The sequence below is a fragment of the Talpa occidentalis genome, unplaced genomic scaffold (assembly GCF_014898055.3).
Source record: "Talpa occidentalis isolate TD23 unplaced genomic scaffold, MPIMG_talOcc4v2.1 talOcc4.12, whole genome shotgun sequence".
Lineage (NCBI taxonomy): Eukaryota > Metazoa > Chordata > Mammalia > Eulipotyphla > Talpidae > Talpa > Talpa occidentalis.
The window spans coordinates 73,515,884-73,541,241 of record NW_023601212.1 but is presented as its reverse complement, the minus strand read 5'-3'; the positions used below and the strand labels follow the sequence as shown (position 1 = coordinate 73,541,241).

Here is a 25,358-nt window from a genome sequence, read left to right as displayed (position 1 = left end):
ACCGTCGCTCGTGGCCCCGCCCCTCGTCCCTTAGCAGCGGCGCCATGGCGCGGGGGCGGAGCTTGTGCCCTGCTGTAGGGCTCGCGGGGTTCCGGTGTCGCCCGGGCCAGGACCCAGATTTGCGGCCCGGGACCCGAGGACGTCAGCGGGGCGGGGTCTCTGGGCCGCTCTGCGCGAGGTTGGCCTGTGGGCCGCGCATCTGGCGCGACTGGAGAGCAGGCGGCGCGTCCCTGGAGGTACTGACCGCAGGGCCCAGGGTGGGCCGCCTCGGTCCCCTGCTCGCGAGGTTGGCCCGCTCGCCTCCCCTTGCTGCTTTTATTCCTTTCTCTAGAGATTTCATGACTAAGTACGGAGTGCGCGACGGCGTTCCAGGTACGGAAGGAACCCACAGGTGAATCTGATAAGGACCTTTCTCTAGGATCCCTGGTGCTTTAAACTTAGGGAGCATTAGGAGATATAATGCAAAGCCGCAAATGCTAGGGGCCTGTAGAAAGCTACAGCATACATGGGCCTCCCTGGTGGCACAAGGGGTTAAGATGCAGCCTATGAAATAGCCGCAGCCTCTGCAGCACGAGTTCGATCCCCGGCCAGGGAGAATCCCACATGGCGCGCAGACCTCCCCTGTCTCGCCCGCTGCTCCCCTCAGCAGTGTGTTTCTTCAGTCTGTCTGTTCTGCTCCCTGCTCTGTCTCTGGTGAGTCCTCTCACCCTCCACACCTCTGGCCTGTACTCTAGTTCTTGTATGCATCAATAAATAAATCTTTTTTAAAAAGTTATTAAAAAAAAAAAGCTACAGCATGGATGCGATGATAGCTGAGGAAGAAGCAGGAGTCTGTCCACCTTTAGGGCTTAGGTCTTCAAGGTGTTAGAACAATCCACCCCCAAAGCTTTTTAGACTACACCCCCCCTTCCCCCATCCACATGCCAAAGGGGCTGGGAGAATCACAACTCCCACCATACCTTGGACCTGACTTCCTGAACAAGCGGAGGGCTGCTGGAAACTAGAGCTGGAATTAAATAAACACAGTGTTTGCTTATGGTTGAACATGTGCATGCTCTTGTGCGCCTGCTTTTCCGGCTATCGCTCGCACCTTAACAGTGCCAGGAGGAGACAGGAGGAGGAGAGACACGTAGAAACACTAGAAAGAGACGTGGGTGAGAGACACTAGGGGAAGCTACCCCCATTCCTTGGCAGCGACAATGGCAGCTCGTTATCTTCACTTCATGGTGGATTATGTGGTTCATTTTGAATTTTGAGTCTCCTGTCCCAGCTCTCTGGGACCTGCCTAACTAATATGATTCCCAGCCAGAAGGTACCTTAGTCTTGTGGCAAGCTTTTGGACCTCAGGAGGCCGAGCTTTGAGCCAGTCCTGTTGGGCTGGACATTTGCCGACGGGGGATGGGTAATTTTTTGTTTTATTGGGAAACTATTATTTGCAATACTTTTCTCTCTTCCCACACGGACTCTATTAAAAATCTTTCACATAAGAAGTATGCTTCCTTTGTCTTTGTGCATGCAGATGGCTGCATCCCTTTTAGAACATTCATCCCATAAAGGTTTGGGGTACCTTGGTACCCTTTGTTTGTGCACTGACAAAGGCAGGTTTAAAAACTCAAAAACTTGAGCCTCGATGGTGGCGCAAGGGGTTAGTCTCAGCACTATGAAGCTATTGGCAGCCACTGCAGCACAAATTTGGTACCCGGCCAGGGAGCTGATCCACATGGTGCAGCAGACCTCTGTTGTCTCCCCCGCTGCACCCCTCAGCAGTGTATTTTAGTCAGTCCACCTGTACTGCTCCTTACTCTGTCTCTGGTGAATTCTCTCACTGGCCCCGCCCCCCACACCTCTGGCCTGCACCCCAGCTCTTGTATGAATAAATAAATCTTTAAAAACTCAAAAACATGAGCAGGTGTCCAACCTTTAGGGGAATTCCTTTTTAAGATTAAAAAAACTCTGAAGAAGTGTGCAGTTGTTTCCTAGTATCTAAATAGTCATTAAAGTTTTTATTTTTAATAGTTAATAGGAAAATTGCTCAGACTCAGAAATTGCCAAAAGTATATGGTGAGAAGTAAACCCTCCTCTAGTTCAACTTCTTCCATAAGGTTACCTTTACACATTCTGAATTATCCAGGTGCTAAGAATATATATATACACTTGTATGTATGAGCATTTTCTTAAAATGGCATTTTATAATACGATATTTATATACTATAATTGTATTATACTTAAAAGTAGCTGGGAGAGTGTATCATCTTGATGCAAATAGTGATTCTGCGTTCTTCTAAACAGTGTCTGGTATTTTTTCTAAGAATGACAAAATAGTCCAGTCACCTACTGGTTGACATTTATGTATTCATAAAAGGGGAACACAAGTATATATGAGAGACTATGAAAATACACAAATTAGTCCAGTGTCTTGTTTTTATTAAATCTCCCCCAAAACATATACATTGGTAAAGGACCAGAAGTATGTCCTTCAATGTGTTTAATGTCCAATCATTGCCAATTTTACAGGTGAAAGTGGTATTAAAGTTTTGTTTATTAAGAGTGAAGCTGGGGTCAAATTGGTTCCTTAGACATAACGCCTGAGGTCTTGAGTGTCGCCTTGGCCTCCTGATGGAAATCCACCAATCAGCCACACAGTCCACCCAAGGTGGGGTCAAAAGACTTGCTGAACTATTGGATCAAGTGTCAGAAAAGAAGACAATGCCAAATGGTTGATAGAGCTAAGGCTGTTGAAATAATCAAAGCTTATTTCTTATTTGTGAAGAAAGTTTCTGGTGTTTAAGGCCAAGATGGCATTGCACTGTGCACCAAGATGGGCGGTGCCCTTGCCAACAGGGCCAATAATCCAGTTTGTAAAGAAGACGAGTACTGCCTTGGCATGGCACAAAGAGCAATCACTCAAGCTGGAAAGTGTTGACCTGCATTTACGTAGAGGCCGACTGGGACCATTATGCAAAGATACTGTGAACACAGAACAGTAGTTAGCCCTTCAGAAGATGTAGGCCAAATTTGCTGTGGTCAGATGGAACTCTTGAAGAGACCACCAACTGAGAAGCCATGAATCCAGAGAGAGTGGCATTTTTGTGGAATGTGCTGCCCAGTTGGGTTGGCCTCTCTGTGTCTGATACAATATTGAACAAGTAAGACTCAGATGACCACCAGAAGCCATCCAACAAGCTTCACCCACTTGAAGTGACAACGAGGTCTTCATGATTATAATGCTGCTGGGAGCATTGCTGAGAAGACCTTTTATCTTTAAATTTGCTTGGGGAAATTCGCCTACCCCACAGCCTCATAGAGGGAGTCACCCCAGAAGAGGGCATCAGAGTCGGCAGTCCCACTCCAGGATACACATCCCAGATGAAGGTGGTGCTTACTTATAATATTGATGCCTAGGGCCCGATACCCACTTTGACCTGGATGTACCACCATATACCCCTAATGGTGTTGTCACAAAAGTCTGGGACAGATCATTCTGGAGACTAACGGATATATGTCTCCTGCTTGTAGCTGGAGGTATCGACCAAAGGAGAGTCTGCACAGTCATCTTAAGTGCAGCCTCTATTGGAAGCAGACTGGAATTTATGACCTTGCCTCAGATAAGAGGAGAAAAGAACAGTGATGTTTGATGTTTATTACATGTAAGAGCCATTGGTAGTTTTTTCTGTGAACTGTGTATTCATGTCTTTTGTCTTTCTGTTTGGTTTCCTATAGATTTAAGGGAACTCTTCATGTTTTCTGTGTTGCAATTAACTTGTCCCAGTATTGTTTATATTTGGTATTTATGCCTCTTTTTCCAATTAAACATTAAGTTTTTTCTCAGGTGGTCAGATTTATCTTTGAGTTTCTCTTACGGACATCTGGATTTTGTTTTATTCTATTTAAAACAGGCCTTACACACTTAAAATTTTAAATTTCTCATGTTTTGTATTTTTAGGGTTTTGGTTTTCACTTTAATCTTTGATTCATTTGGAGTTTATATTGGAAAGGAATGAGATAAAAATCTGCAGTATAATAAAAATATTTGGTCTTTGTCCTTGCTGCCTGACAGAAATCCTAAAACCATTGGTTTCCTGGGTATTAGGAACATCTTTTGCTATCTATAATAACATGCTTATAATCTTCTTTTTTTTTTTTTTTTTTACAAGATTTATTTATTTATTTATACAAGCACTGGGTACAGTCAGAAGCGTGGGAGGGTGAGAGAATTCACCAGAGCCAGAGCGGGGAACAGAACAGGCAGACTGATGAAATACACTCCTGAGGGGAGCAGTGGGCGCGGCAGGAGAGGTCTGCGCACCATGTGGGACCCTCGCCAGTGGCCAGGGATCGAACCAGTGCTGCATAGGCTGCGAGCAGCTTTGCAGCCCAGCGCTCAACCACTTCGCCACCAGGGAGGCCCGCTTATAATCTTCTTGAGCCTGTGCTAGTGAGCTGGGTCAAGATGGAGACCCTAGTTAACCTGAGGATGGGGACTAGTCACTAGAAATAGCAGATAGTGATTAGAGGGGGATATGACAATAGAAATACATGAAATACAATTGGATACTCTTCATCAAACATAAGAGGCAAGGATCTGGGGGACCTCCCTGCTGGTACAAGGGGTTAAGTCTCAGCACTATCAAGCTATCGGCAGTCACTGCAGCACGAGTTCGATCTCCAAGCAGGGAGCACACCAATGTGGTGTCGCAGACCTTTCCTGTCTCGCTCACTGCTGCCCTGTTGTGCGCCCCACTCTGTCTCTGGTGAATCCTCTCACCCCCTGCACTCTGGCCTGCACCCTAGTCATTGTATGCATAGATAAATAAAAACAAATCTTTTAAAAAAAAGAGGCAAGGATCTGGGTAGCCATGTTTATACCTCAAACATTCTTGTCATACTAATGAATATGAGGTTTGCTAGTTGCTCCTAATGTTACTGGACAAATTGGGGGAAGAAAAGAACGAGACCAGGGGTCCAAATTTCCACCTCAAGTGCCCCATAAATGACTTGAGAACCTCTGTGTCTATGCTGAAAGATGCAATTCCTGTATTGTGTCAGCAGCACCACACTGTCAAAGAAACGGGAGTGGTGGAGCAAGCTGTACAATGCAGGATGCTGCTCGAAGATCAAGATCCTGGCCTTTTTATTGATAGGAGAAACAAAGAAAAGGATGGGTCAAACTGAAAATATGATTATGTTATTTAGGACTTTAGGAAGGGTGAGTCCCCTGAACAGGTAAACCATACTCCCGACCCCCACCATGGTTCCAATTTCATTAAGGCATTCCACTGATCAGTCTCTGGGATGCAAATTACATCAAGTCAACGCCCCTCCTCACCCCCTTCTTGTCATACCTCAGGATGTATACCCATTACCCCAGGGCGATCAAGCACCCTGCTCTTGTTTAATGTGAAAGGAACCCTGTAGGGTCTGATATGCTACATTTAACAGACCCACACTCCTGTCGCTGCAGAGATTGCTGAAAACCAAACCTAGAATCTCATTATGCGAGTGAGTTACAATACAAACTGAACTCAGCCTCACAGACTTAGCTGCTGTTAAAGTGATGGCACTGACGATGAAGGAATGGGATCCTGAAATTTGGAGTGGGATGTGTGAGAAGACCTTGATGAAGCTGGAGATACTGAAGCCCTAAATTCTGATAAATCATCTTTGCTGGTAGAAGCAGCCTCTCTACCTGTCTCATGAAATTTCACCTGCATTGCCCTAGTGTGTCCCAAACCTGGCAACCTTTTTCTCACTAACGAGATCAGAGACTGAACTTCCAAGGCACACCTGACCAAAGACCATCAGCACTATCTCCTGATAGAATTGGCTTTTAAGGGTGTTCTCAAAAGTTGCAAAAGGCGGGATGCCTTGACCAAAGTGTCCTACTCCTGTAATTGTGTCCCCTCTGCCCGAGGGCCCAGCCTAGAGGGAGCTGGAGAGTTGATTCTCAGCACCTGAGGTTTTGGGTAGTGGTTCAGAGTTAAATCTCACTGCCCAGCTTCAGCCGCTGTACCCCAAAGTAAAAACCCCTTATTTGTTGTAGTCAAAACAGTAATAGTTGAGTAAGTGACATTTAGAAGGAAATAAGATAACAAAACAAAAACCGGAAAGGGGGCGCAAAGATTCCTCTAGGCACTCATGTCTTTCTGCATTTTAGTTGTAAATGTAGGTTTTTTTTTTTTTTTAAGATTTATTTATTTATGCATACAGGAGCTGGGGTACACGCCAGAGATGCAGGGGTGAGAGGATTCACAGAGACAGAGCGGTGAACAGAACAGGCAGATCCACCGCAACACACTGCTGAGGGACGCCTAGGGCGAGTCAGGAGAGGTCTGCCGCGCCATGTGGGTATCTCCCTGGCTGGCCGGGGCTCGAACTCGTGCTGCAGAAGCTGCGGCCAGCTTCACAGTGCTGTGCTTAACAGGGAGGTCCGAACGTAGGTATTTTTTAAAGTTCTTTTGGGACCTACATTCCTACTCATAACGCCCGACGTGGATTTCACAAGAGCCCCCTAACGGCCTTTCCTTAAGTACACACTTTGTACAGAGGCCCCTGGCTTCTCCCGCGTTCTCTTACCGCAGGTGGCGGCGGGGCGCAGCTCCTGAAGGTGGGAAGTCCCCGCGTCCTCCAGGGAGGGGTGGAGGTGGCGCGCGGCCCCTCGCGAAAGCGCGCACGGCGGAGCGCACGTCGAGGCTCGCTGGCGCCGAGCCCGGAGGCCGGGGGAGGCGGGCTCAGGGCGCCCCGCCCCGGGGCGGGGCCACGGGCTTCTTACAGCCCCGCTTTGCAAAGCAGAGATATGCGGTCTCCAGTTTAGAAAAGCACTTGCAACACCGACCAGAAGCTACTGCACGCATCAGCAGATCTCGTCTGATTGCTCCGTAAAGGCTCTGCCGGTCTCCACAGGTCTCCTCCCTCGGAACTCCGCGGCTGAACGTCGGAGCCTGCCCTTGGCCCCTCTGCAGTCCGAAGGTTCCAGCTTCTGGAGTCCTGGAGGCGGTGGCGGCCCAGGAAGGAGCAGCAGCGCCGGGGTAAGTCCCCGCATGTGTTTATCTGCGTGCCCAACTTTCTGATTTGCTGCTCTGCCTTTTCCACATGCAGCGCTTCTGTGATTCTAACCTTATTTTTATGAAGGTAGGCAACATAGTTCATGGGATTTCAAGGCTTTTTTTTTTTTTCATCAGTTTACTTTTGAGTAGTTTTCACTTGTTTTATTCTATTGCTGCCTGTTACTAAATAGCATGAATGAATGATGCAATCGTGCATAGGAGAATCATCAGTACAAGGTCAGGAAAATCTCCAGAATTTAGAGTTGAAGAGTCTGACGTTGTCATCTTCTTTCTCAGTAGAATTAGAATTATAAATAAGTACTCCACAAGTGCGTTGTTGTAAAGATGAAACTTCAAGTTGGGAATTAAATAAATAATTCTTTCATTCATTGAACTTATTTACAATATGTCTTCTTTCCGTGGGAGTTGCGCTTTGTAAGTTACCCTTTAAATATTTGACTGCGACTGGAATGAGGATCTACGAAGAAAATTATAAAATTAAAGATTTCTAAATTTTATTATAGCTGCCAGGTGGGCTTTCGATATAATAATGATCATAGTCCTATCAGTTTTATATTGGTGAAGGAAAGTAGTTGGGACATTTTAAGTTTTCAAATAATTTGATGTATGCTTATTAATTTTTTTAGTTAACGTTTTCTTGATCTACAACTAAATGCAGTAATGCACACACATTTTAAGTATAGATTTTGATAAATTTATTCATACTTGTAATCACCACCACAATGGAATTCTTCTATCAGCCCAAAAGTTTCCTAGAGCCTCTTTGCAGTCAGGGTTACTGATCTGCTCTTTGTCATAGAATTTGTATCTTCTAGAGTTTCATTTAAAGGAAATCGTAGGTACTACTTTGTGTTTGGCTTCTTTAGTCAGTATGTTTTTTGTATTTATCAATTATGGCTTGTATCAGTAATTCATTACTTTTTATTACTAAGTAGTGTTGCATTGTAGGGATATATCACAATTTATTTCTCCATTTATCTGTTGATGGACACTTGGGTTGTTACTAGTTAGAGGCTATCATGAATAAAGCTGCTATGAAATGTTTTCATTTCTTTTAGATAAATCTCTAGGAGTGGGGCTTGCTGAGTCTTCTGCTAAGTATATGCTTCACTTTATAAAAAACTACAAAACTCTTTTCCCAAGTGGTTGCATCATTTTATGTCCTCACCAGTAATGTACGAGAATTCCAGTTGTTCCATATCCTCACCAATACTTGGTATTGCCAGTCTTTTTTATTTCAGTCATCCTTCTTTTTTGAATTTATTTGTTTATCTTTTATGAAATGTCATTTCAACTCTTTTGCTCATATTTTAAAGGGTCGTTTGTCTTGAGTTTAAGAGTTGTTTATTTAAGAGGTGTAAATCCTTTGACAAGCATATGTATTATGGCTATTTTCTCCTATTTTGCGGCTTGTCTTTTTTTTTAACCATCTTTTGAAGCAAAGGTTATTAATTTTGATAATGTTCAATCTATCATTTCCCCCTTTTTTATTTATGCTTTTTGGAGTTTAGGAAAATTTTGCTTACCTCATTTGCTTACCTTATTATGTACTGATTGCTGCATTACAGATTACCCCAAAACGTAGTAACTTAAAAGAAGAAATACTTATTTTCTCAGTTTCTGTGGGTCAAAAAATCTGGGAGTAGTTTAGGTGGGTGGTTGTCTTAGGGTCTCTCAAGAGACTGTAGCCAGGATCAACTCATCTGAAGGAAGACCTGTTTCCTGGGCCACTCACATGTGGTAGGATTTAGTTCCTTGAGGGGTTCTAGCTAGAGCTTCAGTTCTTTACTGACTGCTGGGAGATTCCCTCAGTTCTAGGGCAGCTACCAACATAGCAGCTCAGAGCAAGATGGAAGCCACATTCTTATTTGATTGTTTTGCTTTTAACTCATCAAAAAAAAAAAAAAAAACACTTATTGTGAAATAGTTTGAAATAATATGGATTCCCAGGAGGTTGCAAAGAAATACACAGGGAGTTTTTATTCACTCTTGCTTCCCCCATGACCCTTCCCCTGAGGCCAACATCTCAAGGAGTTGATATTGGCATAGACCATGATGTCACTGTATATGTGCACTCATCGGTGCTACAGTTTAATCTGGTGAGATCCCATGACCTTTGCCTCATTCAATTCGTTAGTCACTAAATCCCTCCCACAACCAAGGGGAGGCCCTTACAGAGGGTGGTAAACCCTGGAGGGGCATTCCTGAGGCCCATTGTAGAGATGCCTGCCACAATGGTGAACATTTTCTCCTATGTTTTAGAAGTTGTTTTTTTTTTTTTTTTAAGATTTATTTTATTTATTTATGCATACAAGAGCTGGGGTGTAGGCCAGAGGTGTGGAGGGTGAGAGGATTCAACAGAGACAGAGTGGGGAGCAGAACAGGCAGATCGACTGAAATACACTGCTGAGGGGAGCAGCGGGTGAGACAGGAGAGGTCTGCTGTGCCATGTGGGTCACCTCCCTGGCTGGGGATGGAACTTGTGCTGCAATGGCTGCCAATAGCTTCATAGTGCTGAGACTTAATCCTTTGCACCACCAGGGAGGCCCATATTTTAGAAGTTTTATAGTTTTAGATTTTGTGTTTACGTCTTGATTCACTTGGAATTAATTCTTTTGGCATCAACTACAGCAGGTCTGGGAAGAATATAAATTCTAAGATTTATTTTATTGTAGCTACCAGCTAGGATTTCGATACAATAATGATCAGAGAACTGTCATTTTTATGTTGTTGAAACAAAATAGAAGGAACTTTTAAAATTTTCAAACGATTTAATATATGCCCAGATAAAGAATGTCAAATAGCAACCTATGAATTCCAAATTAGAAGAGACTTGGGCAGGCCTTTATAAATTAAAACGATTCTATTTTATATTTTAAGATTTATTTATTTATGCATATAAGAACTGGGGTGTAGGCCACAGGTGCAGGGCTGACAGGATTTAGCAGAACAGGTGGATTTACTGAAATACACTGCTGAGGGGAGCAGTGGGGGAGACAGGAGAGGTCTGCTGAGCCATGTGGGTTAGCTCCCTGGTTGGGACTGAACTTAAGTCAAAGTGGTGACAGCGCTGAGACTTAACCCCTAGGCCACCAGGGAGGCCTAAAATGATTCTCTTTTATTACTATTTTTTCTTTTTTTCCAAAATGATTCTCTTTTAGATGCAAATGGTATTAAGAAAAAGAGTAAACTGGACTAAAGAAAAATGAAAACATTCCTTTTGTTGTTCTGGCTCCTCTTGGGCTAAAGCTTTCCCTGACTGATAGGGGAGAGGGATTCAGAAAACCTACACAGGGCCTCCCCGGTGGCGCAGCGGTTGAGCGCTGGGTTGCGAAGCTGCCTGAGCCTCTGCAGCGCCGGTTCGATCCCCGGCTGCTCCCCAGCCACCAGAGGAGGGTCCCACATGGCGCGCAGACCTCTCCTGCTGCCCGCTGCTCCCCTCAGCAGTGTACTTAGGTCCTTCTGCCTGCTCTGCTCCCCGCTCTGGCTCTGGTGAATTCTCTCACCCTCCTGCACTTCTGACTGTACCCAGTGCATGTATAAACAAAAACAAACAAACAAACAAATAAATAAATAAATGAAAAACATGCCTCTATTAAAAAAAAAAAAGAAAAAAAAAAAAAAGAAAACCTACACAGAAGCCAGTCATGCTTGGCAGAGTGGGAAGAAATGTGCCAGACTTGCACCCTCACGTACAGGGCTTTGAGCACGCCTTGTACTCTTTTCTTTCATGGGAGGTTTAGCCCATGTAACTTGAGTGAGAGAAAGGGTACATTTCAACCCTTTCTGAGTACAGAAAGGACCATATTTGAACCGTCTGAATTATGTATTTCCTTTATTGTAAGGAGCTATTGTGGCTTCCTTCTGTTTCAATCTTTATTTTGCTTTTTCTTGCTTTATTTTCTTGCCTATTTCTCATTGATCTTTTTTCCTTTTTCATTTAGCACCTGTATCCATGCCTATTTAGTTTTAATTATGAGGATTGTAATTCAAAGTTGTTGCCTTTCTTCTCTTGTTATTAGGCAGAGGATTCTTGTGAAAATTTTTGGTTGCTGTTGACATACCAGGGACTATTTGAGAGAGTCTGATATGCACCTCAGTGTGCTTCTCTGCATCTGCATTTTGTTTTCCCAACAGATTCTCTTGTCTTTCTCCTTCTGCCCTTGTATACGGGTTCAGGTGATATCCTAGCAGACCTGGAGCTTCTACAGAATCAAAGCCACAGGAAAGAGTGGCATTACTCTCTGCCTTGCTCCAGGGAGGCAGAAGGCAAGTGTTTCCCAGGGAAGCAGTCTTAGGAAACTTTGCATCTGACCCTTCTTTGTACTGGTCCCATTATGAGGGGGAGTGAAGCCGGCTCCCTCTTTCTTCTCATGTGTCTAGACCTTGATGTTCATTTCCTTGTTCTCTCTTTCTAGGATTTTCTTGGTCTTGCAGAACATGCAAGATCTTTCTTAAGATAAGACATTTATAGTCAGAACTTTATGCTGCATTTTTATTCAGGAAAGGAGCAGGAAGAGAAGAATCCATCTCCTAGGAAACCAGCATTAGAGAAACGTGAGTCCAGTTTTTCTATTGTTGTTAGATGTTTGTGTATCAGTTAGCAGTTTACTCTTTACTGGGAAAAAATTGTATGTGGAATGTATAAAATCTTAGGTTCCCTGAAGAACAGCTGTTCTTTTTTTTAATCATCAAATGTACCATAAGTACTTTGGCCACAGACCTTAGTCCTCATTATAGGAAGACTCTTTGACTCTAATCCAGAAGCTTCTCCGATGCCATTGTGCATTGTTTCAGCATCTAGAGGGCCATTTGGTGCAAATATTGTACCCCACGGTCACAGTGGCTGTAAAGCTGGCCCAGGTGGCGCCCCCATCTAAGCCCTGGGAGCTTTGTTCTCTCAGCTGTGCTTCAACCCCCACGACCTCCGTACCAGTTTTTATTTGTTCTTACATGGGAAGGTAAGAGGTCAGTCCTAACAAAAGGGGCCTGGTGAAGATGATCTTACATACCTCTTCCAAGATTTGTAGATTGAGAAATTGATTGTGTGTTTGCTGAAGTGAAGAGGTTTCCCCTCGTATCCAAAATCAGACCTGTAGGGTGGCCCTGAAGGAAAACTCCATTTTGGAGCTGGGACAGTGGGGTGAGATGGGATGGTCAGCAGTAGGGTGGTCAGGACAGTGGGGGAGTTAGGTGGGCGGGGGTCCTGTTCTGAGCAGCAAAAGATAGTGGTCCAGTGTTCAGGACTGGGCCTGGGGCCGCCAGGTGTAAGCACGGACTTTTCACCAGGGTTTCTTCCACTTCTAGTCCTGCCTCCCACCAAGGGATCCAAAGTCCATTCTCCAGCAACGATTTTTCTTTGTGTGAAATTCTAATGTACACAATTTATTCTGAAGCAACAACTTGCACAGCAGATTTCCCCCCTCAGCTATGAGAATTTTGTATATATATGAATTGTGAGTCACTCCTGGTAGAGATAGTGAAAAGTGGGAACAGAAGTGAATGATGAGGAAGACCATTTTTCAAGAGGTGGAGAAGTATTAACGGGAGCCAAGGCTGTTTACTCTGCCATCTAGGCAGGGGGTTGAAACCCAGGCAACTCTAGGGGTGGAGAACATACTGCCTGGCATGAGCATTTCATGGGCAACATTAAGATCTCATACCCAACTCTTGTCTGTTAGGAAAGACAAGGGAAAGAATCAGCCTTCCAAGTAAGTGCAATGTAACATTTGACTCAAACATCCTATTTTCTCCATCTTTGGGGTCTCGATGCAATACCAGAGGTGGTGTCAGCACAAGTCAGGACTAGTGTTCACCTGGGGATGTGGAACTCAGTCTTCACTTTATTTGAGGAGATGGACGTTTCCTTTCATATTTGAGGCTCAGGGTCTGGTTGAAGCAATTGCTGGTATTAGTAGTTGGAAAGAGACTCACGTTAGAGTTTTCAAATGGAAGCAATTATGATTCATCATTGATGAGGTGTCATGATCACCTCAGTGAAACCAGGAGCCTCTTGGAGACGCTGCACATTCTGTACTTCTCAGATCTTGTGCTGGTGCAGAACCCACTGTTGACTGGGAAAGAGAAAGGGAAATAGTGTGATATAGGGAAGGTCATTTGATCAGCACTTGGGAGAATAAACAGGAATTTGTCCACTAGGTTTGGGGTATTAGGTGATTTCAGGTGGAGAAGAGAACAATATTTGCAAAAGTATAGAGGAGTAAAAAACCATGACATATTTGACGAATGAGAAGTCCTTTCTATTCCTTGAGCATAAATTGTGTGTTTGTGTGTGTGTGTGCGTGTGTGTGTGTTTTGTGGGGAGAAGAGCAGTGGGGAATAGATTGGTGAGATAAAGAGGATCCAATCATGAAGGACATAAATGAGTTGAATAATAGATATTATATTGATTTATATGCTAATATCAGGGATATATTAGCAGGGGAATTATGAGGTCTGATATGATTAAGTCTTTTTTTTTTATTTATTTTTATTTATTTATACAAGCATTGGGTACAGTCAGAAGCGTGGGAGGGTGAGAGAATTCACCAGAGCCAGAGCGGGGAGCAGAGCAGGCAGAAGAACCAAAGTACACTGCTGAGGGGAGCAGCAGGCGGCAGGAGAGGTCTGCACACCATGTGGGACCCTCCTCCGGTGGCCGGGGAGCAGCCGGGGATCGAACCGGTGCTGCAGAGGCTGCGGGCAGCTTCACAACCCAGCGCTCAACCGCTGCGCCATCAGGGAGGCCCATGATATGATTAAGTCTTAACCTGATTTGATTCTAGACTCAACAGCCAAATCCAAACACAGGCAGGTACCGTAGTATAGTTAATATTAAACTGCATATGATCATATTTTACAAAAAAACCTCCTTATCTTTTAGAAATGTATATTTGCATGGAATAGTTTTGTGTGAAATGATGACATGATTTGCTTTGAGATATAAGGGAAGGCACAAGTAAGTGTGTGGGTGTGATATTGTGATTTTATGGTAAGAACTATGTATTTGGCCTTTGGTCCCATTTCCAGCACAGGGCCCCTAAAAGCCATTGCTGTTTCCTGTGATGAGTGATAAAGGTGTCTCTTGTTATGTTAATGGATGACTTCTGGAACTCTTCAAAGGATGGGACTGTTTGCCTGGAAAGGCAACCACTCGGTTAGAGGGCTGACCTCTGGGAAGTGGAGAGGGGTTGGAGGTTGAGTTAAATCACTCACAGCCAATGTTTAATCAAGTGTGCCTTTGTAAAGACACCGCCATAAAAACCCAAAGGATGGGGTTCAGAGGGTTTCTAGGTTGGTGAGCAAGTGGAGCTATGGGGTACACACAGAGAAGGCATGGAAACTCCACCCCTTCTCCCACATACCTTGCTCTGTGCATCTCTTCCATCTGCCCCTGAATTAAACCTTTTTAAAACAAACTGGTGATGTAGTCAGTAAAATGTTTCTCGGGGTTCTGTGAGCCACCCTAGCAAATTAATCAAACTGCAGGGGTCATTGGTGCCTTCAAGCTGTAGCTAGTCTGTCAGAAGCCCAGGTGGACTTCAGAGTGGCAGCTGAAAAGCGTGTGCCGGGTAGTCTTGTGGGACTGAACCCCTAACCTTTGGAGTCTGATGCTATCTCAGGGTAGGTGGTGGGAGAATTGAGTTGAATTGTAGGACATTCTGATGGTGTTCAAGAATTGCTTGGGGGCCTCCCTGGTGGTGCAAGGGGTTAAGATACAACCTATGAAGCTAACCGCAGCCACCCCAGCATGAGTTCTATTCCCGGTCAGGGAGGAGCTACCCACATGGCAGACCTCTCCTGACTCACCTGCTGCTCCCCTCAGCAGTGTGTTTCAGTCAGTCTGCCTGTTCTGTTCCCCACTCTGTCTCTGGTGGATCCTCTCACCGCCCGCACCTCTGGCCTGTACCCCAGTTCTTGTGTGCATAAATAAATAAATCTTATAAAAAAAGAATTGCTTGGATATGTGGGAACTGTCCCACTCCCATGTTGGAATTGGGGTGCAAAACCATTTTAGTGGGGTTGTTGAAGCAAGATTTGCTATAATTGTTGAAGTAGGATGTTGAATACATGAAGTTTACGTGTTCATGTTTTCTATTTTTGTATGTATTTGGAATTTTCCACATTAAAAAGTTAAAAAATAGTTACTCATGGCATGTAATTCACAATTACATAGTTTATTCATGCAACCCTCAGAAATTGAGCATCTACTTAAAAGAGGGTCAAAATAAGTGTTTGGGAAAAATTTGGATCTTAGTATAAAGAGCTTGCAATCCAGGAATGGAAGTGAAATGACATAAATAAGTGTAAGTTGGAATTTTATGAATTCCATTGTTAACAACAGGTCTATGGAGGGCCTTCCTGGTGGCGCAAGGGGTTAAGTCTCAGCACTATCAAGCTATCGCCAGCCACTATGGCATGAGTTCAATCCCCAGTCAAGGAGCTGACCCACATAGCACAGCATGTGGGTCTCCTGTCCTGCCTGCTTCTCTCCTCAGCCATGTATTTCAGTTAATCCACCAGTTCTGCTCCCCACTATGTCTCTGGTAAATCCTTTTACCCCCTGTACCTCTGGCCTACACCCCAGTTCTTGTATGCATAAATTAAAAAAAAAAATCTTAAAAAAAAAAACAGGGGCCTCCCTGGCAGCGTGAGGGGTTGAGCACAGCACTATGAAGCTGTCCACAGCTGCTGCAGCAAGAGTTTGATCCCGGCCCCTGGCCAGGGAGCTACCCACATGGCATAGCAGAACCTCTCCTGTCTCGTCTGCTGCTCCCCTCAGCAGTGTATTTCAGTCAGTCTGCCTGTTCTGTTCCCGGCTCCGTCTCTGGTGAATCCTCTCACCAGCTGCACCTCTGGCCTGTGCCCCAGTTCTTGTATGCATAAATAAATAAATCTTTAAAAAAATAATAAAGTAAAATGTTTTTTTAAAAAACCAGAACTGGGCCTCCCCAGTGGCGCAGCGGTTGAGCAATGGGTTGTGAAGCTGCCCGCAGCCTCTGCAGCGCCAGTTCGGTCCCCGGCTGCTCCCCGGCCACCGGAGGAGGGTCCCACATGGCGCGCAGACCTCTCCTGCCGCCCGCTGCTCCCCTCAGCAGTGTACTTCGGTCCTTCTGCCTGCTCTGCTCCCCGCTCTGGCTCTGGTGAATTCTCTCACCCTCCCGCGATTCTGACCGTACCCAGTGCTTGTATAAATAAATAAAAATAAATCTTTAAAAAAAAAATAAAAAACCAGAACTATAGATAGTACTGTTGAAGTTCTAGGGAGAGATTGTTTTGCTGGCTCAAGGGAATCAGGGAAGACTTTATAGTGAAGACAGCATTTGCACTTTATTGTTTCACTAAATTGGCCCAAAATTTAGCCCTACTATATGCCAGTTGCTGTTCTCATGCCAATGGAACAACAATGAACCAAGTTGATAAAGATTATTCTCTTGTGAAATTGACTGCATTAGGGCAGACAGTCTATACATAAGTAAATGTTATCATATTTTAGAAGATGATAGATGTTACAGAAAAAAGAGAAAGTAGAACATTGAGAGGGCAATTGGTACTGTCTCTGTTGCCGATAAAGACTTGGGGGGGGGGTGATGCAGTGGAAAACGAGGTGGTCAGAGTTGGCTCACTGAAGAATGTGATATATTTGGGCAAACTCTTACTGAGGGAGTTGGCCAAATGGGTATCTAAGTGAAGAGCATGTTCTGCTTAACTGAAGCAAAGGCCCTAAGTGGGCAGCCGGTCTGCTGTATTTACAGAGCAGCAGGGACCAAAAGGTTTGGAGTAGAGTGAACTACATGAGAGTGAGCAAGGGGGAGAGGAGAGGGGAATGAAGTCAGATGTGTAATGGGGAGGGAATGTGAATGGTGTGTGTGGGGGAACCACTGGTGCCATCGCCAGAATTGGGAGCAGAACTTAAAGGTAATTGTAAGATTTTTGGTTTTTATTTTTAGTAAAATGAGGAGCCTTTGAAGGACTTTGAGCTAGAGGTGTGACATGATTTGACTTCCAGCTTTACAATGGTTACTCTGGCTGTTATGTTGAGAACAAACACTGGGGTGGAGGACTTTTTCAGGAGGCTACTGATACAATCTTATGAGAAATATTGGTGACATGGGCTAGAGTAGTAGCAGTGGCTGTGTTTTGAGAAGTGGTCAGATTTTGGTTAGATTTTTTCAAAGGTAACCAACAGAATTTCCTGGAAGATTTGATGTGGGATTTGAGAGGAAGAGAAATGTCAAGAGTGACTGAAGAATGGACTTGCCAACAAGAAAGAGAGAAAGACTGCAACAATGGCAGATTTTTGAGGAGGGAAGGTTGGGTGTTCAGTTTTGGACATGTTAAGTTTGGGATGTTTACTACACATCTGAGTAGAGGTCAGGTAGGTAGACATTTAGAGTTTGGGAGACAAAACAAGGCTGCAGGCACGCATTTGGGAGTTACTGGCATAGAGATGACGTTTAAAGCCAGGAACCCAGATGAATTCATCCAAGGAGTGAACATAGGTAGAGAAGACCAAACACCGGCTGCAGGTCACCTGCAACATTAAGAGAACAGATGAGGACCAAGCGGCAAAGGAAACTGAATCCTCCAAGAGGGGGCAGTATGTGAAGATGGGAAGTCACTCTCCATTGGAGGCTCAGCTTGAACAAGACGATGATGGGGAAAAAACCAGACTAGATAATCAGTAGTGTATGTGTTTAGTATTCATGTTTTTTCCTGCCTAGTTTCCTGTTGAATGGAATCTTTATTCACATTTAGATTGATAATACTGATGTAGATTCAATTATTTAACTGGATTTATTAAGTCACGGTGGATTTCTAGTGAAACTCATGTTTCTTATCTGGAGTACTTTCTCCTAAGGACTAAAGACAAGAGTCTGTGATCAGTGATTTTTTTCTGTGACGGGCCAGATAGTAAATATTTTAAGCTTTGCAGGCTATACTGTCTCTGCTGTGACTATTTAATTCCTCTGTTATCGCATGAAAGCAGCTGTAAACATGTGAACAAATGAACATGGCCATGTGCCAATGGAACTTTATTTCTGAATCCTGAATTTTAAATGTCATGTGTCTGAGCTCCTCACGTACAACCTGGCAAGCTGGACTGAACCACTGGGTAACTTCCACCTGGCTGTCCATCATTCTTTCTCCTTCCCTTTATCATCACTATCCTCTCTTCTTGCATTCATCTCCCTCCCTCATGTCCCTAGCACACACAGAATTGATACCCTGTCCTTTGAGAACCCACTCTTAGGCCTACTTACTCATCAAGATTCAGCTCAAATACCATGCTTCCTAGAAGCCTTTATTTCATAAGCTAAGTCGAACTTTTCCTCTGTGTACCCATGTTACCTTATGCACATTTCCATTTTAATACTTGCCTTATTGCTGTAATGGCTGGGTCAAAGATAGCTGAATATCAAATATATTTACAAGTTGGTATTTCACTCAGCCAAGTTCCTAAAAGCAGAGTTTGGGTCCTGCTCATCTATGTAACCTCAGGGTTAGAATTTAGAATGTGCTTAGTTTTTGTTAAAAAAAAAATGAGTTTATAAGAAGATGCTTACATAGGCTACACTCACTGATAGAAACAGAAATATGTTGACTGGCATTAGTAGCAAAATTGGTTCTTTTTATGATTATATTTTATATCTTTAAATATATTTATCTTTTTCTATTGTAGGAGGAAAATTCTTCCAAGGATGGTCTCCCACTCAGAGTTGAGGAAACTTTTCTGTTCAGCTGATGCAGTGTGCTTTGATGTTGACAGCACAGTCATCAGAGAAGAAGGAATTGATGAACTGGCCAAATTCTGTGGAGTTGAGGATGCCGTGTCAGAAATGTAGGAACAGCATTTATCGCTTTATGGATTGATAAAGGATTGCAGAAGGGAGTGGCTTTTGATGTTGTGCTGGATCAGAGTCATAATTCCCAGATTTTAGTCCTTGGCTATGAAACATGGGTACCAGATTTTTATTCCATCCCCAAGAGCTGAATTTAATAGCATATGATAGCCAGTCATTCATTTATGCAAACATCTATGGCAAAAAATAAGTTGCCTCTGACAAGCAAATGTGGATAAGACTTGGTCTTATTAGCTTGGTTGGGAACAGCAACCATAACCAACCAGAGAAGACTGTGAGGGCGTGTCCTAGAGCTCACGGCCTTGTTTTATGGCTATGGCCTTAGTGCTTTGCTGGCAGCCAGTTTTGGATCAGAGCCTTTCAGCTCTCAGTGGATGGCTGGGTGATTGCACTTCCCCTGCCCCCCATCTTAGGGTCTCCTGCTGTCACCAGGTTATGGGCCATTTTCAGGTTCAGCTGCATTTGATACAAGAGTACCTGGCATTTGAGCAAAAGCTTATGGCTTCCGAGGAAAGTCCTGTGGGTAGTATGTGTGGTTTTCAGAGATCACTGGATGGTGCATTTGTGGCTGGGAAGGACTCAACTCCAGAGTATTAGTGTGGGTCTTAAACATCCTTCAGTAGTGCATCCCAGACCTCGCTCCCATGGTATCATAGCATGTCTGTTGCACACTGGGACCTTAGCACCTTCTCCTGGGTGGATGCCAAGGAGCTGGTTTGGCGGCTAAACTTCGAAGATACCTGACTTGGCTGGACTGATTGTTGGGTCTTCCTCCTAGGACGCGGCGCGCCATGGGCGGGGCAGTGCCTTTCAAGGCGGCGCTCACAGAGCGCTTAGCTCTGATCCAGCCCTCCAGGGAGCAGGTGCAAAGGCTCATAGCAGAGCACCCACCACACCTGACCCCAGGCATAAGGTAAGTGGAGCCCGGGTCTGGATATAGTCTCCCTTTCAGCCCTGTGTCCTAGGGCACACCCTCCTGAGTATCTCCCCATAATGTTAGCGCTCCTTTCTGTGCGGCGCTGTCAGCACTGGGGAACAGTCTCATCTGGCTGGTTGGGTCTCTTCCCATGTATGCCTCCCCTCCAGGGGGAGCCTGAGCCTCTTCATGTTGTCTTTCTGGGCCCATGCGCGGAAGGGAGCTGTGGAATGGTCTCCTAAAACAGGCCCCACCCCTTCACTGCTAGGTGCATTTAGAAAAACACAAAATGTTAATTCACCAGGCAATATACCTTGCTCATTGTGCCTTGGGCAAACACATTCAGGAGAAAAAATATGTTTTAGTTTCCTTTTTGTGTTTCATGTTTTCTCTTTTCTATCAGTGTTTGGTATTTTATATTTCTTTTTTTCAGGGAGCTTGTAAGTCGCCTACAGGAGCGAAATGTTCAGGTTTTCTTGATATCTGGTGGCTTTAGGAGCATCGTGGAGCATGTTGATTCAAAGCTCAATATCCCATCAACCAATGTATTTGCAAACAGGCTGAAATTCTACTTTAATGGTAATGCTTTAATGGTTACATTTCTCCTCTTGTCAATCTTAGTTTGCAGTATTCTGGGTGATGTCTGAATGCAGCTTGGAATGCAGCTTAAGCAAAGTGTTAAATATTGAGTTTAATGTTGAGATAAATGATTCTTTTGACTTTTGCTCCTTGCTGTCCTTTGCTCCGAAAGACAGGCTGAGATCGTCCTCTGTCCTAGCTCTAGTATCCATATAGCCATCCACGTAAGAAAATATTAATTCCCATGTAACCCACATGACTTACTCTATCATGTATTGTACTTCCATTTTATGAGAGCTTGTATTTGAGTCAATTTAGACTCAGGAAGGACAGTTAATTTGGCAGCAGCTCACTGCATTGTAGCTGCTGTTACAGATAATTGTGGCCCCTCTCTGGACCATCACAAAGTCACAGCTGTAGTTTCTGTCATCTCAAGATGTTTCCTGTTAGTCAATAGGTGGCTGATATTCTTAAAACCCAATCATCTTAAAGTTTTAAATGTGTTAGGAAAAACTTTTGAAGGGTGCATTAGAAAAATAAGTAGAGAATGCATGTGGTCATTTTAAGAATGGAAATAATTGATCAAATGTGATTTGGAATCTCCTTTTTTAGATGAAATTATATTTTAACTTTAAATTTAATATATTGCTATTTCATGGTGTTTAGCCACCACAACATGGTTTGAGAATTACTCTGTAGGAAGCTTAGAAAACAAAACTAATTTACCTCAAGGTGTTTATGACCTAAAAAGAGTAACCTGACAAGAGGTATTTGGAATTTAAAAGCAAAGCCTGTTTATTCTGAGGAATAAGTATGAAAGTCCAGGCGCTGTCTCTCTACCGAGGGTCAGTTTTTAGCCTTGTCAGCGACAGGTAAGTGAGGATGTGATTTATGTAAAAAGATGGTCCTACCGGTTCAATCCTGTGCCTCCTAATACTGTTTGATTGCTCTTTGCAGGTGAATATGCAGGTTTTGATGAGATGCAGCCCACAGCTGAATCTGGTGGGAAAGGAAAAGTTATTAAGTTTTTAAAGGAAAAATTTCATTTTAAGAAAATAGTCATGATTGGAGATGGAGCCACGGACATGGAAGCTTGTCCTCCTGCTGTACGTATGGAGCGTCCTGGTTGTGTTTCAGTTTAACTGATTTCAAACACAGTAAGGCTTCTGAAAGTTAGGCAGAAACATCTAAGTATCATTAAAAAAAAAAAAAAAACAAAACTAAAACAAATCGAATCTCAGTATGTCAACTGACTTTTTGCCAGCCCATAGAGGATTGTGAATTTTTAGTGAATTAAAAACCTTTCAAACTGAATGACCCCTTGTCCCCGAGCATGGTTGCCACCTCTTAGCCCAAAGTGTATGTTCAACAAGGTTTGAACTCACCTCTCCAAATACCACAGATAATAATGCAGCTCTTATAACCTTAAGCAACATTTTATTGTCCTTTTATATTTGGTAAACCATTTCCTCCTACATTAACTCGTTTAAACCTCATAACAACTGTGTGAGGTAAATAAAGTCTTCTCTTTTTTACTGATTGGGGACTGAGGCTAGTGGAGTTTGACAATGTGCTCATCTGAAAGCATTTGTTTTCCTTTGAATTAATGTTATTTTCTGAGACTAGCAAGAAACAAGTTCTGTATAGCAAATGTTCTATCGAGCAAATATGTCCATTTCATGTAGGACTTTGCCTTTATTGTTTTATTCTACTTAAGAAAAATGTGCTGAAATTATAGTGGTAAGCTCTTTACTACTCAGTTTACAAAGATCTAAAAATAGTAGCTGTCTTTGTAAATGATTAATCAAAATTGGTTAAAGAATTTTTTGGGATCCTTTTGACATTACTTGAGTCAGTTCATGATAACATGTCCTAACATGATTTACAACCAACTTGTGGTTGAACAGTGGCCTAGTTTATGAGAAATACACAGAAGTATGGAGTTCTCTGGGGGAGTGCTCAGTCCTAGCACAGAGAAATGGCAGTTATAAATTCCAGGTGACCCTACTAGTCAGCAGATGACACAGCCCTGACTTAACCAAGAGAAAGCGGCACACATACAGGTGTGTAGCCCTCAGAGGTGGTCAGAGGAATCTGGCCTAAAGGAAGGTTAGCAGCTACCACACCAAGGTCTGGCTTTAGGGCAAGAAGCCTCCTGAGGGAGGGGAGGCAGCAGAGAAGAGTAGGGATGTACTGGGCACAGTCCTGGCCTGGGCAGAAGTAACCTCTGTAGACCCCACATGCCAGGCTATTATCTTTCGTTCCGGGAAGCCCTGGAAGGCTTCTGTCAGAGAAGGAGTGAGTCAGCGGGTTAGGACAGCTGACGGTGCTGGCGTGCAGAGGGCTGCCTCACAGGCAGGAAGATCAGTTAGGCGGTTAAGTGTAACCAGAAGGTAAGACTTGTTTTTTTCTCCCTTGTGTGGCATGAAAATTAAAATGAAGAGATAGAGCAAGTAAGAGAATTTTGTATTTCCAAATTAGCGTACATGGTGTCTATGGCCTGGAGGAAAAAGGAAAATGCCATTTCAAAAGATCATGTGTTAGTAGAAACTGATGAAATAATGTTCCTTTAATCGATTTTAATAAGGGAAAGTAAGTAGAGAGCTACCCACAGATGCTGGGGTATTGTCTCCTTTGGCCCAGAATAATACCCCACCCTGGAAGGGAGGCCCCTCGGGGTCATTTAGGGTGCTGGACGGGGAGATGCCAGCTCCAGTCCTGATCTGGACTTGGGATTTCTACTTGCTGTAGCCTCCTCCTTGGTTTCTGAAGTTGCCTGGCCTGGATGAGATTACCATCCAGTCTAGAACAGTCACCACCTTGTGGGATTTTCTTTTTCTTTTTTGGTAAGCAATTTGTCTTGGTTTAAGAGGACAGGGACCATGGTTCTGCAGCATTGTTAAACTTACTCAGGAGGAGGCTCAGGGGAACTTGGGAGCAGTCTAGGTGAGGCTCGGTTTTACCTTTCTTTGCATAAACAGTTGCTTCTTTCAGACATCACTCTTTGTCCTAGGTGGTTGCTGTGACTTTTTAAAAAACGATTTCCTTCTCTTTGGCTCTTTCTTAGGATGTCTTCATTGGCTTTGGTGGAAATGTGATCAGGCAGCAGGTGAAGGACAACGCTGACTGGTACATCACTGACTTTGTGGAGCTTTTGGGAGAACTGGAAGAGTAATAGCAACTTTTTGCAGCGCATAATTAACTTCAGGTTAATTTTTAAGAGTTATACAGTTTGAATACTGTTTACTTACAATTACTTATTACAACTTAATGTGCAAATTTGATACTGAGTAGCTAGACTTCCAAGTAAAACTACAGTTAGGGCTCCTAGAAAATTGTCATTAAGCTATATTTCTAGTATTATGACCATTAATTGCCTGGAGAGTTTTATAATCTGACTTGTGTGTTTTCCTAGCTGTATTTTATTTGAAGTCTTTGAAAGGTGGATAGTAAATTAAACGCCTTCACTACTGAAAATATGGATTAGGCAGCTTTAAGTGAATATTGGTTTTCGCTTTGTTATATAAATAAAAGTTTATCATATATCAGAACAAATTTGTGGTATTTTCAGTTGTGCCTATCATGTATTTTAATATCCAGTGTTTCAAGTACTTTAAGTAGAAACAACTTCCAGCAAAGAGCCAAGTTGTGGAGACCCTGGAGCTGAGGGCATAATGCTTGGCGTGACGGTGTATCTGCCACAGCTCCTGGTCACCCCCCAGCTCTGAGTGTAGTGCTGCTCCAGGATGACAGAAGCACATTTAGTACCTTTTGGAATTTGTCATAGAGGAAATATTACAAAGAAAGCCATTTTAAAAAATAAGGGGAGTAGGCATCCCTGGTGGTGCAAGGGATTAAGCACTGCACTATGAAGCAATCTGCAGGCATTGCAGCACAAGTTCGATCCCCAGTCTTGCCAGGGAGCAACCCACATGGTGCAGCAGACCTCTCCTCTCTCGCCCACTGCTCCCCTCAGCAGTGTATTTCAGTCAATCTGCCTGTTCTGTTCTGCACTCTGTCTCTGGTGGATCCTCTCAACCCCCGCATCTCTGGCCTGTACCCCAGCTCTTGTATGCATAAATAAATCTTTAAAAAAAATAAGGGGAGCCTGTGGCAAAAGTACTGACCTTCAAAGATGGGTATTTGATAATCACATGAAGTAAAAGAACTAAAACCAAATTCTATTCATCTTACATGAAGATGAAGCTCCTAATTACATATATGAACCATTTCTTTTTTACAGATGACTTGGGAAGACCTGAAATCCAGGTCAATATTTATTCTGAGCAGTGCCAAGAAAGGGAAATTTCAAAACATGCTTTGAATGTAGATTATATACCCTCCCTAGTGGAAAAACAAGGGGAGGATAAAGACAGGTTTAAGAAGAGGATACTACTGGATAATTATATAGAAAAGGCCAGAAAGGTTTAATATTGGAAACATTTATAATTTGAGAAATAATCAAATTTGACCATATCATCCTTTAAGAGAATCAAATCAGATGAATCAAATTTGCTTAAAAATGGATGTTTCTGTTGGAGAGGCATGGAGGTTTGAAGACATTTAAATGTGATCACGAACAACAAGGTGGTTGTTTCGTAATTGTGAATGCTCCCTGGCAGCTCTCCTGGAAGCTGTTCTGTGGCATTGTGCTTTCAACAGCGCTGTGCTCCTGGCAGGACCAGGCATGCCAGGTCCGTGAAGAGCTCTGCAAACTGCCTCAGCCTTGACCACCGTGTGTGTGTGTGTGTGTGTGTGTGTGTGAGAGAGAGAGAGAGAGAGAGAGAGAGAGAGAGAGAGAGAGAGAGAGAGAGAGAGAGAGAGAGAGAGAGAGAGAGAGAGCGTGAGCAATTCATGGGAAGACTGGGGAGGACTGAGGAGCTGCTGGCCTCCACCAGGCTGTCAGAGTTGCCATCCACAGGATGATGGCCTGAA

At 43.7% G+C, this 25,358-nt stretch overlaps 1 protein-coding gene across 2 annotated transcripts; it reads left to right on the top strand.

Annotated features, from left to right (window-relative positions):
- Nucleotides 1–161: 161 nt before the first annotated feature.
- PSPH (phosphoserine phosphatase) lies at nt 162–23,993 on the top strand. Of its 2 annotated transcripts, none has more exons than XM_037506762.2 (7): nt 162–236; nt 6,901–7,025; nt 18,748–18,906; nt 19,707–19,841; nt 20,278–20,423; nt 21,381–21,529; nt 23,491–23,993. In XM_037506762.2, the coding sequence occupies exons 3-7, from the start codon at nt 18,767–18,769 to the stop codon at nt 23,596–23,598; spliced, it is 678 nt and encodes a 225-aa protein (XP_037362659.1). In that variant the 5' UTR covers nt 162–236; nt 6,901–7,025; nt 18,748–18,766; the 3' UTR covers nt 23,599–23,993. The 2 variants fall into 2 exon arrangements, with proteins under 2 accessions (XP_037362659.1, XP_037362658.1); XM_037506761.2 differs by lacking the exon at nt 162–236 and adding an exon at nt 11,568–11,621 and having other exon boundaries at nt 6,994–7,025.
- The last annotated feature ends 1,365 nt before the right edge of the window (nt 23,994–25,358 follow it).